The 16,257-nt window shown below is 41.4% G+C and overlaps 1 protein-coding gene across 1 annotated transcript in view; it reads left to right on the forward strand.

Moving 5' to 3' along the window:
• The first annotated feature begins 1,547 nt into the window (after window positions 1-1,547).
• Window positions 1,548-16,257, forward strand: part of efna1b (ephrin-A1b) — a 28,714-nt gene continuing 14,004 nt past the window's right edge. Inside the window, exon 1 of the mRNA XM_046399901.1 lies at window positions 1,548-1,716. Coding sequence (XP_046255857.1) covers window positions 1,604-1,716 — 113 coding nt within the window. The 5' untranslated portion in view covers window positions 1,548-1,603. The remainder of the gene's footprint in view (window positions 1,717-16,257) is intronic.

Here is a 16,257-nt window from a genome sequence, read left to right on the forward strand (position 1 = left end):
GTTAGCATGCTGTCGCTTGGCTCAAACCACCTCTGTCCCTAAACCTCACCCGCCTTGTGGAGTTCTGTGTTGTTGCTTTGGACCACATCATACTGTAGTGTAGTAACTTATTTTTTATTTTCCCAGGATGGAGTTGCATTATAATGCAATTCTTTGCAACACTGCAACAAAGCTCTCTGACGGTGTTAAGATAAACTTTATAAAACACCCCAATGTAGAATTTATTAGCAGAACTCTAAGGTGAATCTAATAAATTGTGAACTGATTATATTGTACTCTTGCCTGGTCCCATTTTAAATGAATGTTGGCAACAGTAAGAGCGATACAAGACAGAGAAAGTGTTGCTTTTAAAATGAGCTTATTCATTTTGCCATCAGTGATTATATCCTTCACATCAACCCTTTTCACAAGCACAAGTGTCACATTTTTTGTCATTAAATTACCAATAAAACCCCCCCCCAAAACTTAAACTCACACAACGATGTTGTACCTTCTTATTGCATTGTGTGTCATTGGTTCATGAAATTAGGCCCCTAAAACTTCCTAGTTTTATCTGGCACACATGACAGTCGTTTGAAAATATCTATTTTGGGACAGGTTAATTATACAGAACTTCTTGATTGCGGGATGTGTGATTTAGCACACTAGGGGAAATTTGATCCCATGTTCTCCCTCATGTATTCACTAAAGATGAACATATCAGTTTATGTACTCCAAGATAAAACAATGCAGAGCCAACACACACAGACATGCATGCACACGCACACACTGACACATATAATACAGTACATTAGAATGAATCCAAACACCTCATTAACTCACATCCTGCAGGCTGTCCTTGATTCATTTTGGCACCAACAGCATATTAACACACATGTCTATTGGGGTGTTATACCATTCTAGTTTACAGGCTATAAATACACTCACGACCTCCACAGAAGAGTTACAGGCCTAAAATACCACTTGTTTCGGAAGAAAAGATTAAATGGCAATAACGACAGACAGAAAAATACATAATGAAGTCATGATGGGGGAGGCAGAGACAAAGGAGATAAAAGGTGGGGATTACACGTATCAACAGCAGTAAGTCAGTGGGGCAGGACAGAAGGGCGAAGGATGATGGATGATAGAGAAATGAAAGGATAGAGAGAGAAAAGTAATAATCTGGAAACATCTGGACATGCCAACACAGAGGTGGTGGTTACACTGACAAGTATGTACTCATACAGTACACACACACCAACATACTCTCCTACTTCCTCTCTTCAGACAAAAAATAAATTATCTTTAATGCATGACCCAAAGAAAAGATGTGGTTTTGTCCCCCTGTCTCCTCCTTGCAGTACTCTACTACATACTGCTGACACTGTTGTCTTGTGTGTAAGCCTTGTAATGTTCATCTTCTTGTAAAAATTCAACCTCTGTCAGTGATTTCCTACATTTCCCAGAATCACATTCGCCATCCCTCACCAAACATGTCTGGACTTGTACTGACATTGTTTATATGTACCGTAGGTGTTGTCTGCAATGGTGATAGTGGAAATGGCTATGATAATAACGGCAAGAGATCCCTGATGGGGAAAAAAACACACGCACACACAACATGTGTTTTGGCTGTATTGTATCATGGTCTTCTGAGGCTTCTGTTGGCAAAGAATCAGATGTTTTTGCTTCTCCACTCAGGATTTCTGCCAGTTTGAAAGTCACTGCAAAATGGTAAGTGACTTTGATCTTCACTTCTGAGAGTGTAACATAACATAACTAACTGACGTTATTTAACTAAAGTACTGTAGAAAGTATGTCTTACATTCACAAGTATTAGCATTAAAGCATGCATAAAGTAGAAAAAGTAAAAGTACTTGCAGAATGGCCCATTTCAGAATAATTATAATACTATAATATAAAATCATTGCTTGGTAGCAATATTAGCTAAGCTAACTAGCGCACACATCTGATGCATATGCCTGACCAATAGCCATTATTTGAGCAGTTTTTACTTGAGAATAGCACCAGCAAGTCATGGAATTAGAAACAGATGTACAGATTGCTACTTGAACAGTTTAGTCTAATTATCTGCCAGTCATTTTTTATGAGTTTACACTAGCTGGTGCTCCAGGACAGCAGTATTTAAATGTTTTATTAGTGTAATGGACATCTAACGTAAATTGTGTGAAAAATAGATTCCTCCAACTCCCCTTAGATATTTATTAAGGTTTCTTTAGCTGATCTTAATCTTGTTTCATCAGTACCACAGAAAAGAAAGCTAAATCGCCTTTGAAAAGCTGCAGACCTAGGGAACACGATGAGGCACTGACGGCATTCGCTTGTCACAGTTCGTTTGACAATAACGTGGTGTGAAAGGATCTGAGGAACTGATGAGTACAAACAGTTCCATCCTGTGCAACATCAAATGCATATCATTTGCAATTATAGGCGATATTCAGTCATGTGTGTCCAAGCACGTGTGTGTGTGTGTGTGTGTGTGTGTGTTTGCTGCAGTTGCTGAGTCAAAAGACAAGGATTTTCAAACTGACCAAAGTGATCAGGAAAGGTTCGGTAATAAACAAACTTTCTCTCTATCTGTTTTGAATTCCTTTCCTGTTTTCTCTCTCACACATTAATCTCTCTGTTCTCCCTTTTTTTCCTTTATATCTTGTTTGGTCCTGTCTCTGCTCTGACAAATGGTCAGTTAATGAGTTTGTTTAGCGAAGGCCTTGAACGCCTGCTCTTCTCACATCAGTACACACACCCACCAAGCCAAGCGCACACACACAGAGATACACACACACACACACACACACACTCAACTAATTGTTTCCCTTTGGACACAAAACCGAATTCTGCTCCATCACTGAGCAGAAACAAACAGAGTTTTGACAGACACTGTGAGCTCTGTGGTACGAAGAAATAGAGGCGAACCAAACAGAGAGAGCATGAGTGATGGAAGCACGAAATGATGGGTCTCCTCAGATCTCCTCAGACCTAGAAGCAAAAACTGGGCCACAATGGTTCCTGTAGTGTCACACTTACAGTACATAGTGGGAGTGCGTTTCTTTACAGCTTTATAGGTGCTGGTAGGCAGATTTTGTTCCTTTTGGACAGAGTCGGGTTAGCTGTTTCCCCGTTTCCCCCTGTGTGCCAAGCTAAACTGTGGCTGCTCTTTTCTCTGTATATCATATTATCATATGGGCGTGAGAGTTGTGTCAGTCTTTTATCTAACTCGGGAAGAGCACTTTTTCTAAAAATTCTTCCCAAAAGGCGGAGCTACAGAGCAGCATGTGAGAAACAAAAAGCCATGGCTGTAGTTTTTGAATGTGAAACATAGTCAACAGTTTCATAATGATAACGCCAGTCTGATATGAACTGTATTTCTATGCTGCAAAAGCACTAAGTTGCAGTATTCAGTGTGGCCTTGGCTATTATGGCAGAAAGCTACAAAAGAACAAAAGATATTCTCACTCCTCAGTGAGCTTTCTCAGCAGCTATTGCTTCAGAGATTTGCTGTATTTCACTGTTTACTCAGCTCACCCTTCTTGTCTCCCGAAACTAAATCAAACCTAAATTAATAAAGTTTAAACCAACAAGAGGAGACAAGCTACAATTTGCAGGTATACTGGAGCGGTAATATTAAACGGATATCACAGGCTGGAGCACTAAGCAGAAGGTTTCAAGTTTCAGTGCCTGGAATAATGCTGACCACACCACAGCATCACACAAGAGTGGACATTCCAGCACACTGATGGCTGAGTCAGATGAAGGAACACAGAGCAGGTGGTGAGGTAAACAGGAGTAGTGTTTCTGGATGATGTAAATAGTGTAGTATCAGTGACCCGCCTTACCAGCAGGCATGATGTCACCTTGTTTAATGTGTGATAAGACAAAAGGCCTCTGGGAGGCTGAGCTAGATTGTTTTTGACTTTATTTGGTATTATGGGAATTATTCCAAGCTCCCTGAGACAATGTGATTTGTGATTTTGCGCTATGTTAATTAAAGTCTCTTGAATAACATCTAGATATACTGTACTGTTTATCTTTGGATTGCACTGTTTTTACACGGATTTGTGACATTTTTGCCATATCATCGTCTCTTCATGATGAAAATGTTTGCTTTGTTTTCTCCCCACATTTTTCTAAAGCGCTACATTCTTTCTGTATCACATGTTCACATCAGTGCCATAGTCCATGAGCTCCTCATGCACATACATACATACATAAACTCACATGCTTATAAACACTAACAGAGAGCTTCCACCCTCTGGTGCACAAGGCAATAACTCTGCACATGCATGCACACAGAGACAATGGTGGTCTGATGAAGGGACAATAGCGCCTGTGTAAGCCTTGTGAGCTTTGCTCTGCCCGGCTCTGTAGGAGTTCAATGGATTTCACTTCAGCCAGACACGCAGAAAGAAAGGTTTCAGGGCTGAGTTTTACAATCTGCATTGGCAGTTACGCTAAAACAACCCAACTTACAAAGTCCGTTCTTGAGAAACAGAGATGAACTTTGCCCATACACTTGTAAGGTAAAAGTTTTATAGAATTACGATAACAGGCCCTCCCTCTCTTGTTTTATGTCTATTTCTCTCTGACTTTCTTATCTTTACTGCGACAAGGTGCGCTCACACACCTGGGTAATAGCTCTCACGAACGCTGAGCTTTTCATGATCAAAAGCACGTACACTTGCACATGTGACTCAGCTCACACGCCATGGTATCGTGACCATGGAGCGAGCGATCATGCACATTGTTGCTCCCTTATTATAAATCAGTCAGTCCTGCAATGTCACACATATTTATCAGCATCTTACATCTTCATCCTCATAACTGTTTGTGCTGTGTCTGTTGGAAATCACCAGTTCTATATCCCATACGTCCCATAATACCACCTAGCTGAGTCTGTTGTTGTCAAGGTAACCCAGACTGACTGGTCAGTCAGAAGCAGAACCTAATTACAATCTGCCGCTCTCCATCCGCTGCCCTTATTCCATTCCCATATCCGTCCTTCTCTCTCCGCACAAACCTCATTTCCCCACAACCCCAGATTGACAGAAACAAGAAAATGCGGCTTTTTGACATATACGTGAGGGTGCTTACTGTCTGCTCTTTCTGTCTCCCAGGCATCTGTCAATTAAATTCAGTCTGTCTGAATCTGTCTGATCCTCCTGACCTGAAGAGACCACTAAGTCCAATCCAGGGTTGACTGTAATAGCCGGTCCTTAATTTGTGGAGACTGTAGCAGACTGGATCATGCATTAAGGACACAGGAATCAGGGCTGAGTGTTTGGAAAAACCGCCCTAAATACAGTTTGTCCCGTGATCATCTTTCTGCTTAATTCACAGAAGCAAATGTGCAGCCTTCATTTTCTCCAACAGCTGTATTAACACTGCACTAATGGCAAAGGACCAGTATCCTTTAAGCTGTAGTAGGTGTCTGTAATGTTGTGCTTAAGTAGGGTTTAGCCTACTGTTAACTGTCTGAAACTATGGACAGTAAGATGTAGGTCAGGGCAGTCCCTTTGGATGGACACTACTGTACAGTATGCAGGGGGTTTTTTGGACGGGGGTGTATTTTCTTTATTGGGATCAGGCAGACAATCTAAGTGATGCTGCTCACGTTTCGACTGCTATACTTCTGCAGAAAAGTCAACACCAGTCCTAATAAAAATACTGGCAGTGCCAAGAAGCACACAGATGTAGATCAACAAGAGTCAGACACCTCATTGCTCAACCCCAAAGCACATGCACCACACCCAAACACTTAGAAATAGACCAGAGGCCAGTAATGTTGAGAACTGTGCTCATTGGTGTATACCTCAAAAAACTGTGATTTCAGAGGCTTGACATTTGAAATGACATCACCCATTTTTCCATGTAAACATGATTTCAGTTTTTGTTAGCTGCCATGTTGTTTTGTATTCATTTCGGCTTTCCGAGCAGCGGCTGCCCATGTACATTTTCTGTTGTCCAGCTGTCAATCATTCTGGTCCTTGAGGCAGAGCAGAATAATTGGAGGTATATTTGACTTCACCCAAACTCTTCAGACAACCCAGCAGGCAATCTTCATTCAGCCCTCCTTTCACAGCTTTCTTCCTCTTTTTTTTCTGTACAAGTGTAAAATCTTGTTACTTATTTCCCTTCTCTAATCTAACATTTTCTTCTCTAGTGTATCTCCTGAGCCCAATCTCTATATCTCTGCTTCATTTACTCTCCCTGAAAGTACCAGACTTGGACTTGTCTCTTCTCCCCAGCTGTGCAGATCTGCGTAGTGACACCGAGCTGTTTCTGTTACCCTCCAAAATAAATTCGGCTTTATCAGGACAGAGATCAAGTTACCCGCCCTTCACCCTCACACTATCCCTCTTCCCTGGTAGTAGTTCTTTTCTCCTCTTTCTTTCTCTCTCTCTGTTTCTGACCCTCTCCTTTTTAAAATCTCCCAATTTCCTTGTATCTTTAGAAACATTTCCTTTCTTACGTATTTCCCCTATTTTATTTCTTCCTTAAAATTCACCCTTATGCTCATTTCCTGCACTCTCTGGTTCCCCTGTGAACTGTGTGCACTAAAATGAATGGTATAATTCTTAATCACACTCTCTTAATTGGCTCTTTCCATTCATAACAACTCTATTTAAAATCACACCCCTCTCAGGGTAGGTGCCTCTGTGTGTGTGTCACGGGAGGCAAAAGTGTGAAATTAAGCTTGCCAGAATGCAGTAAAAGCACAGCGAACTCTGGACACAATGTGTGTATGTGTGTTCCCAGTGTATGTGTGTGGAGTGAACTCATTAGCCCATGTCCTCTAATGAGAGCCACGGGTGGTTTAACGCCTCAGCCCTGTAGACGGGGCCTGGCTATGCCAGCCTGATTGTAATTATGGCAGTCAGTCTGAACAGACCAGAGTGCATTAACAGCCCTCTCTATGCTACGTCCTGTTCTTTAATTAGAAATGTTAGAGCTGACCTATAGTGTATCTTTGGACATTTCTCTGCCCTGCTTCAGCAGAGACATACAAGGCAAACAGCTGGAGAGGGAATTGAACCGGCAACCCTGTTGGCAGCTATTTGTAGTCAGGGAGTAATTTCCAGTGTGGTCATGATGGAGTGGAGGCCAGCAAAGAGGTGATGCAAAACTACTGGGATTGGTCCCATGACCGTGTGTGTGTGTGTGTGTGTGTGTGTGTGTGTGTATGTGACAGAAAGAGAGAGTAGAGTAGTGTGAGCACAGGAGTACAGCCCTGAACCACAGGGAGTTAACCACAACGAAAAACTGCAATTAAGATTTTTCCGAGAATAGTGAGAAAACAGCAAACAGTCAACTTCTACACTGACCATACAGCTCAAACAAACACACACCACAACTCGCGCTGTAATACACACTCCTTGTGTCTTTTTAAATATAAAAAAAATTTAACTTCAAAAGTCTCTGCAAAATCTGCAATTGCAAAGGCAGTTTACCGCTGACTTGCTTATCTGCAAACATGCACACCTCGCAGAATATAACAACTTTCAGAGAGCATGGCTTGAGAGCTTTTCCAAGAGCTGTCATGGTTCACTGATTAATTTGGCATTCCATCATCCAACAAGCTTACTTTAATGAAATTTCAAGTTTGCTGCATTTTATTTCTATCGATTTTATTGCTACCAAAATACACAGCACGGAGTGGACGCCAGCAGGACAAATCAATTTCAAAAGTTGACATTTTATTGAAATCCATATCAGTGTTCCCTGGTGGATCACATGAATGCTAAATGAACCTGTGGCTCCAAGTGATTTGGAAATCCTCTTATGTCAAGCAGTCAAACATTAAACATTAATATTTGGCAGAGAAGAATGATCATTTTCCTCTACACAAAGACAGGCAGAATGGAGAATCGTACAGATGAAATAGAAAGGAGGCATTTTCACACAATCTCACGAATGGGAAAAACACACATCTTCACAAACATTAAATTACACCGTATAGTTAACCTAATTTAACCTAAGACCCCAAGTGTTTGCAGAAGTCATTTCCAAATATGACATTATTTTTCACAGATTCAGGCCAATACATTGACATACTCTATGGTGTTTTCATACTACAGTTGTAGAACACACTCTAGAGTGAGTCATACGTACACACAGATTCTCAAACACATACACACACACACACATCCCTACAATAGGCATAGCCACTGACGTTAAACCACTTAAGTATAATATCTAATAATGGGATTAGATCCTTTATTCCGTTGGCGCAGGGGAGAACAGTAAAGACAAGAGGGGTCCCACATGAGCTCAGACAACCACTAAGTCCTCAGTGATGGCACAAGATTCCAACACTCGTTTTATTCTTCCATACATCCTCTCCATTTGCAGTTAAACCAATAACAGATGTAAGATCTTAGAAGTGAGGTGCTGTACAGATTAGATGACGAATATTGAGAGTTCAGAGAGATGATGCAGAGTACTTTGAAGCTCACAGCCCTGAACCGTAAGCCTGTTATAAACAGTCTCACTACGCTTCATCTTCATGCCTTATCCCACCGCGTAGACGTGGACACACTAATGGGATTGGTGTAATCGTACGACAGTAACAATAGAGACTTTGAGGAGCTAGGTAATCCTTTCCGGTACTGTTGTTTGACTTTTCTTTGTACAACTCAATGACCTACCCTTTAAGTGTATCCAGTTAAAATGACCTCCAGTTAGAGGGCTGTATTAGATTACATGCTTCCACTATACAGACATTGTTTACCAGAATTAGGAGGAGCAGGTAGGCTTCAAGTGGACTCTTCATAAAGGGCTTTTTTCCTTCTCTAAATATTCAGAGTGCAAGCTCAAAATGTAACTGTATGTAAGTAAAGGGTATAAGAATCCTACCAGTGGATAATAATTCAATAGCTAAAGACTTAGGTCAGTGTTTCCATCCAGACCTGGGAACTAACAGATTCTGTGATTCTATGTGTGAAAACTATGCAAAAACTATGCAATAGTTTGGACAGTTTGGTCAGCAAGCCTATGCAGATGGCAGTGATCAAAGCCAAATATGATTACAAAGTCCTCATTTTGCCTGCATACACCCATCCAAGTTTGATTTTGTTTGGCGTTCACTTCCAGTCTTACTGTCTTTGTCAAAATCAAGTATGATCAAGGGACATGTATTTTGCAAAATTTATTATAATGCATCACATTCATTTTTGAAGCTGCACTGATTGTGCATCATGCGACAGTGACTAAGACATGAGCATATTCCCTCAATGTCAGACAAGAACATTTTATTTGAATGAGTAGAGTCCCTGATGGAACGACTCCTCCAAAAGAACCTCCCTTTCGCTGCAAGTGAATAATCTCAAAAACATTCTTCAGATCCCCATGAGCCTCTTTCCTTACAGGATCAATGCGTGTTTGTGCATGTGTCTAACTGAATCTTGGTATTTTATTCCGTTCCGTCCATTCTGGTAGAGGACGCCATCTGTTAGCTGTTAAGAGCTTGGGAGGAGAGCACTACCCCAACTGAACTGTTGCTCATTGCCTGTTTTAACTCTCCCAATAACCTCCAAAATCTGACCTGACCTCTCCTCCACCCATCACCTGCTGTCATCACACAACTGGACCAACAACCTGTCCACACTTAGATAACCTTGGTAATTTCAATGCCTACAACTCCATAAATCACTTAAGTGAGGCATACCTATCTTTGTGTAGGTGACCTTCTGCTGATCAAGTTTGGCAGTACTGTGGAAGATCCCACAGGAAAATGCTGTGCGTGCATACATCTTCCAGGGAGATAAACCATCCAAAGCTCCAAGTGTGTTTGTGTGTATGTGTGTGTGGCCTGGTTTAGCTCCTGTACACTTGTGATGACTGACTAGACAGTTCACTGATCTAATGAGGACATTTTGGTTTAAAAGGACATTTTTCTTGGCCATGTATTATGGTTATGACCTGATTATGGTAGTTGATGTAGCTGTACTGATGAAAGAAAAAACAATTCTTTGTTTTCTACTAACATTTTACTCACCAAATTGATTAAGTCATTTCTTCAGTTAATTCCTGTGGTCCACAGGCCACAACGAAATCAACAGAAGAATCCATCAGAGCAAGGTAGATGAAGTTGTAAACAAATCCTAAATTCACCCAAAAAAAATGGGGAGAAAAAGGCATACATGTAAATCTTCACCCATCTGTGCACTGAAAACAGCAATTAGATTTTGCAGATCCTCTGTATTAACTTCCATAGACTCTGTTTTTGAGCTCGTTTTTTTTTCTGTGCAGTGTACGACTGCAACAGTATATTAAAGTTAACCTCAAAAAACATGTGGCTTAAATAACATGGTCACACTTGACCATCTGACCCAGGGCCGCAGCTAGGATTTTAGAAATACCGAGGTCATGGGTTCACATCTTCCCCAACAGAACTACACCCACTTAAGAAATTTTTGACCAGCTACCAACCAAACTGTAAATTATTATCATTCAAAGTCTTCTCTGCACTGCCACAGATGTAATTCTACTTCAAACATTTTTAAGACATTTCATCCAAAAATATCAGAACCGACTGTGCAAAACCCAACTTCGAACACATTAACACATGGGTTAGACTTTGCACTGTACTGTCCTCTCTGTGTCAACAAACTGCCAAGATTTCCAGAAACATTACCAAACATTACCAAATGGCCTTATCAGCTTGGGCCCTGGTTTATCACCCTTGTTCCTTGCTCTGTTGAACTGTTGAAGTGATGTTGCACATATTCAGATCTACACACCAACATTGTTGTGTAAACTAATACCATAAACAACAGAACTGATGGCCAGAATTCTAACGATAAAAGTTATGTTGTCATTTTCTATTCTTCTCCTGCACTGCATTCAATGCAAAGCTCCCTCTTGTCTAGAAAAACCATTATGTGTGTACATTTGTATTTGCCTGTTTGCTTATACTAGACACTGATGCCACCCACTTCTGTCATTTAGGAGACCCCGATTTAGGAGATCACCATGGTGACCGCTTTGCCAAGATGTGCACACGCACACACACATACACACACAAACAAATACACATCCCCTGTTTGACTACAGATTACATCAATTCTTAATGGACTGTGCTTGCTAAATTCATTTCCAGTCTCTCATTAGACAATCCCTTCAAGGATCACATCTGCGCTCCCAGTCTAAGTGATTCCTCTTTGAATTTGTATCATTATCGGCATGTGCACAGTGGGATCTTAGGGATACTCTGCAGTGGATATGGAACTACAAAAATCTTTCAAAGAAAAAAAAGAAAGAAGAAGAAAAAACTGAATATAAAATCTAGGACACAGACAAGCAAAAGAACTTGAGGTGTGTGGGTGGTTCTGGCTGTGTTAATGGAAGTTGTCTTTTGTATTTGCATCTACAGGTGGTTTTCTAGTGGCACTTTAGCTTTATGCCATAACCTCTCAGGAGAAAACATGCAGAGATGATGGTTTAGACACGACCAAGCTTGTGTGCATGTGTGTGCACGAGCTCCTGGGTCAAGTGTGTTTATGCGTAGATGAGAACAGGGACAGCCCCCATGACATGGCAAGCGCTAGACTGAGTGTTCTTGATAATTAAGCGACTGCACAATTATGCAATAAGCGTGACCATGCCAATGATAGACAAAGAAAGAACAGAGAGACAGAACAGGAGGCAGAGAGAATGGTGTGATGAACTACTGAGAAAAGAAGCACCACAGAGAAAAGAAAATGCATTGCACAGAAGGGTATAAAGATAAAGTTGGGTTGTTTGGTATGTTTTGTTGTTTGGCTAAAGCTGGATGGAAACTTGGTTTTATGGTGTGTAGTTTGAGATTTATGCTACTAGTGAGCATGCTGTAAACTATATTTGGAGGGGGTCAAGCAATGTGTGTATGCATTTCGAGAATGCTAACGTATCCATGACACACATACGTGCACTTTGCCCTTGCACCTGTAACATTGTAACCTTAGCAGACTGTGTGTGTTTATGTGTGTGTGTGCCTGTATGTGTGTGTGTGAGTGAGCACCACAAGACCTTATCTTGGTTAGCAGCAGGGTTTTGACTTCTTGCCTTCTCTAACTTGTTGATCCTTTGAGCCTATCCATAGACACTTTAAACATAGCATGCATGTTATGAGTCTAAGGGTCACTTCACCACCTGAAAATCATGAGGCCTAAACACACTGATGTGTATTAAAATCAACAATATTAACAACATACACTATGTGGACAAAAGTATAGGGACATACTCCTTTTTATTGAATTGAGGGGTGATATGGGGCTTTGCCACTTACTTCCAGTGAAGGGAATTCTTAATGCCTCAGCATACCAAGACATTTTGGACAATGCTATGCTTCTGACTTTGTGGCAACAGATTGGGAAAGGCCCTTTTCTATTCCAGCATGACCGTGCCCCTGCTGGTCCATAAAGACATGGTTGGATGACTTTGGTATGGAAGAACTTGACTGGCCCACACAGAACCCTGACCTCAACCACATCTTTCAACATTAGTGTCTTACCTCACAAGTGCTCTACTGCATGTATGGTCAAACATTCCCACAGAAACAAAAAATTGTGGATAGCCTTCCCATTAGAGTGGAAGCTGTCATAGCTGCAAAGGGGACACCAACTCCATATTAATGTCTGAATGTGATGCCATTAAAGTCCCTGTTGGTGTAATGATCATGTGTTCCAATACCTTCATCCATATAGAAGGAGGTCTTTGACAAGGTATGTAGAACCTGGATGCAAAGTTTTGCTTGCATTAAAAGGCAGGGGAGCATTACCATACAATGTTGGGCTCACCGTTGACATTGCAGTTTGACCAATGGGAGCTGAATGAGCCCAGCCAAGTCCTTATTCACTAATTCATACTATTGGCCATATGGCCTTTACTTTGTGCACAGAGGTATTGTCACATGGAGGGCCACACACAAACCTATCATGCAAAACAAAATATCATGCATTATAATTCAGGAAACAAGTCACAGAGGTCATCCATGAAAGGATCAGCTTCTGAAAAACAACATGGCTTTACTGTGTTTTTGATACAAACTACTGCTTTTTGTCATTGATTTACATGAATGTAACAGAGTATATTTATTCAAGTGCTGTACTTGAGTATTGTTTGAGGCACTTGTACTTTAAAATAAGATAAGATAAGATAAACTTTTATTAGTCCTGCAGTGGGGACATTCTCAGTGTCACAGGAGCACAAGGATAGCAAATTAAGGTACAAAGAGGAGGATATTTACACTATTATATATATGTATATATATATATATATATATTTACACTATGAGTTATTGAGTTATAGAAGTTCGGTTTGTCAACTTTCAGTTTATTTGAGTATTTCCGCTTTACTTTGGACTTCTACTCCACTTTATTTTAGAGGCAAATACTACATTTATTTGATAACATTAGCAACAAGTCTCTTTATAGTTTCAGATTATTAGTAGAAAATATATAAATCAACTGATAAATCTTGATGAATTATTATAGATTAAACTTAAACATAGTATAAAAAGTACTTCAAATTGCCTTCACATTATTACCAGGTGCAACACTAAAATGACAAACACATTTTGCATCAATAATTACAATCCAGTAATAAATATGATTCTCATTTCCTCGGGAGCACTCCATGTAATAGCAATAATGAGACACTAGTCCCAGAGGTGTGAAATGTTACTATTACCAGAAAACTGTAAGTATGAATATGACTCCAAGCTGCATGACAAAACTACTGTCCTCTCATAAACGGATGAAATGTAAATTGTTCTTGCAGGGCTGTTAATTTTGACTTCAGCTTGACAAAATTGTTATATTTACACTCATCTGACTTCATGGTTAAAGTGAAGGAGGAGATCACAACTCTTCATTCCCTTTATATTCAAAGGCAGATCCAATCACTCATTAGCTTACATCCTCAACTACAGTCTGAACAACTCTATTGTTGGCTTTCTGAAAGAAGGGCGTAAGAGATGCATATCATCATAACAAAGCAATCTATCGCCGGGAAAGAAACAATCTGATATGAACACATGTACCCACTCACATGCACACATGTAGGCACAGTCACGTACACACGTACACACAATTATGCACACATGTACCCAACAGCCCTACATGCACACAAACACACACACAAAACCACCCACGCACACCCTTGGAAGAAACCACTCACACTTCGCCCCCATAGAGTACATGTCAGTCCATCTGGGATCATTAACACTATGTTAATGAATATAAGGCTGGGGCATGTGAGGAGAGGAGAGAGAGTGAGAGAGATACAGGAAGAGATGGAGAGAGAGAGAGAGAGGACAGAAGGTGGGAGGATGGAGGAGGATAATGGATTCTCTCCTAACAAATGCACTGCCTGAGGTACTTGTTGGGGGAAAAAACATAGATAAGAAAAGACTGAAATTGGGCAGAGGATGTGGGGGGCCAGCTAGAAGAAAACTGGAACCCACCAAGGCAGGAGAAGAAGGAACTGAAAGGGGGCAATAGAGCATAAAAGAGAGCAAAGGAGATGCTCACGACTGTGTCAGTGTGAAAAGAAAAGAAGAGAAAGTAAAGTAATCAGGGAGAGATGTACCCAGTATATTTTGGCCAGAGGCTGATGAGGACTCCGTGGAAATAACTGAACAGATGAACACAGGAAAGAAAGATGGCAGAGACAACAGATGAGCCGAGAGAACAGCAAAGCAGACAGACACGGGGATACAGTATAACAAATGATGGCAGAGGCAATGCAAGCTGACTAGCGTGGTTAAATATTTCACTGGGGTTTGTTTGTGCTTTTGTGTGCTGGTGTGTGTGTGTGTGGGCATGGGAGTGAGTCCCCGGGAGACAGAAAGGAGAACAGAGCGCCAGGGACAAGTGAAGTGTGCCTGTTGGCTGGGCGAGTTAATGATTCCTGTGGTCTGAATAGCGAGACAGTGTCCAGAAGGGGATGGAGGAGGCTCATTTACCCCCTGCTGGCGCACACATGCATGCAGTGTTTTAGTTTGTTTGTATGCGTGTCCATGACTGGCTTTGATACCCTTTTAGCTTGTGTGTTGCACGTTTGGGAACAGCTCAGCCTCCCTGGACTCTTTCCACAAGACCCGCAGAGCAGAGGCACCACTATTACGAGTTTGTCATTGCTAGAACCACTACTCGCCCCCCTGCCGGGCTAAAACTACACACATGGAGCGCTATTAAGCAGAAGTGTGCCTCCCTCCATTTGAATTGGGGACCACCTGTATGCAGATGAATGGGTGTGAATGGGGGCCGGGACACATGCCTTTGTGGTGCCGGAGAAGGAGCAGCTTGTCGGAGTGTGCCGCTGTGAGCCAGAGAGCCAAGGGTCTGCAGGAGGCCGGGGATAAAGGGACAGAGGGCAGCAGGGTGACAAGCTGTCCATGTGTAGATGAAACAATGCCATGTGTTAACAAGCCTAAGCTAGCGGTAATGACAGAGGCTGGGTGAACAAAAGGCAACTATTTGAAATGCAATCTGTGATCAACGAGAGTCATTAAGGAGCACATTTAAGCCAGTTTTAGCCCGTTTAAGCCCCGTCATGCTCTTTTCATTGTATCATAATGTTGATCTTCCCTATGACCTTTCTTTCCAACACCAGGTAAGGTTATTCTCTGTGGGAGAGGATAAGGAGGGGAGAAGCACAAATGGCACATCAGCAGCTGAGGCTTGAGGGCACAACAAGTGATGACATGACAATGCCAGGACAGAAAATATGATCAAAAGGATAACATCTCGCTTTGTCTAATGGAGACAGCAGCAGGGCACTCCCACACATCTTTAAACGCCAATAAAAACCTGGGCAAGCACATGTTTGTGTTGGAGCATATGTGTTCATACTCACCTGAATAGCAAGCAGTTTCTCTGACATTCCTGTTTGCTCCTTGTTATGTTTTGGTTTCACTCCTTGTTGTTTTCATCTCCTCTCTAACACTCCTTCTTCATATTTCTGTGTGTGTGTGTGTGTGTGTGTGTGTGTGTGTGTGAAGAAACCCCTTCAAATCTTGAGACAGACATCCCTGACCAACTCTGATCCCCGCCTGAGGCCGACAGGATGAGAGTGAAGAGGAAGAAGTGGAAGAGAGAAGCAAGACTGAAAATTTAATAGGCTGTGGGGTCCTTTTTTTTTCTTCTTTTTTTTTTTGAAAGAGCTGAATCGCACATATCCTTAACCCCTCTTATCAAAACATTTATTCTAGCTGGGCTGATACTTTTCTTTTCCCTTCTGACACCATCTGTTTTGTTTTATACATTTCCACTC

This window comes from Scatophagus argus, chromosome 9, assembly GCF_020382885.2.
Source record: "Scatophagus argus isolate fScaArg1 chromosome 9, fScaArg1.pri, whole genome shotgun sequence".
In the NCBI taxonomy this organism is placed as follows: domain Eukaryota; kingdom Metazoa; phylum Chordata; class Actinopteri; family Scatophagidae; genus Scatophagus; species Scatophagus argus.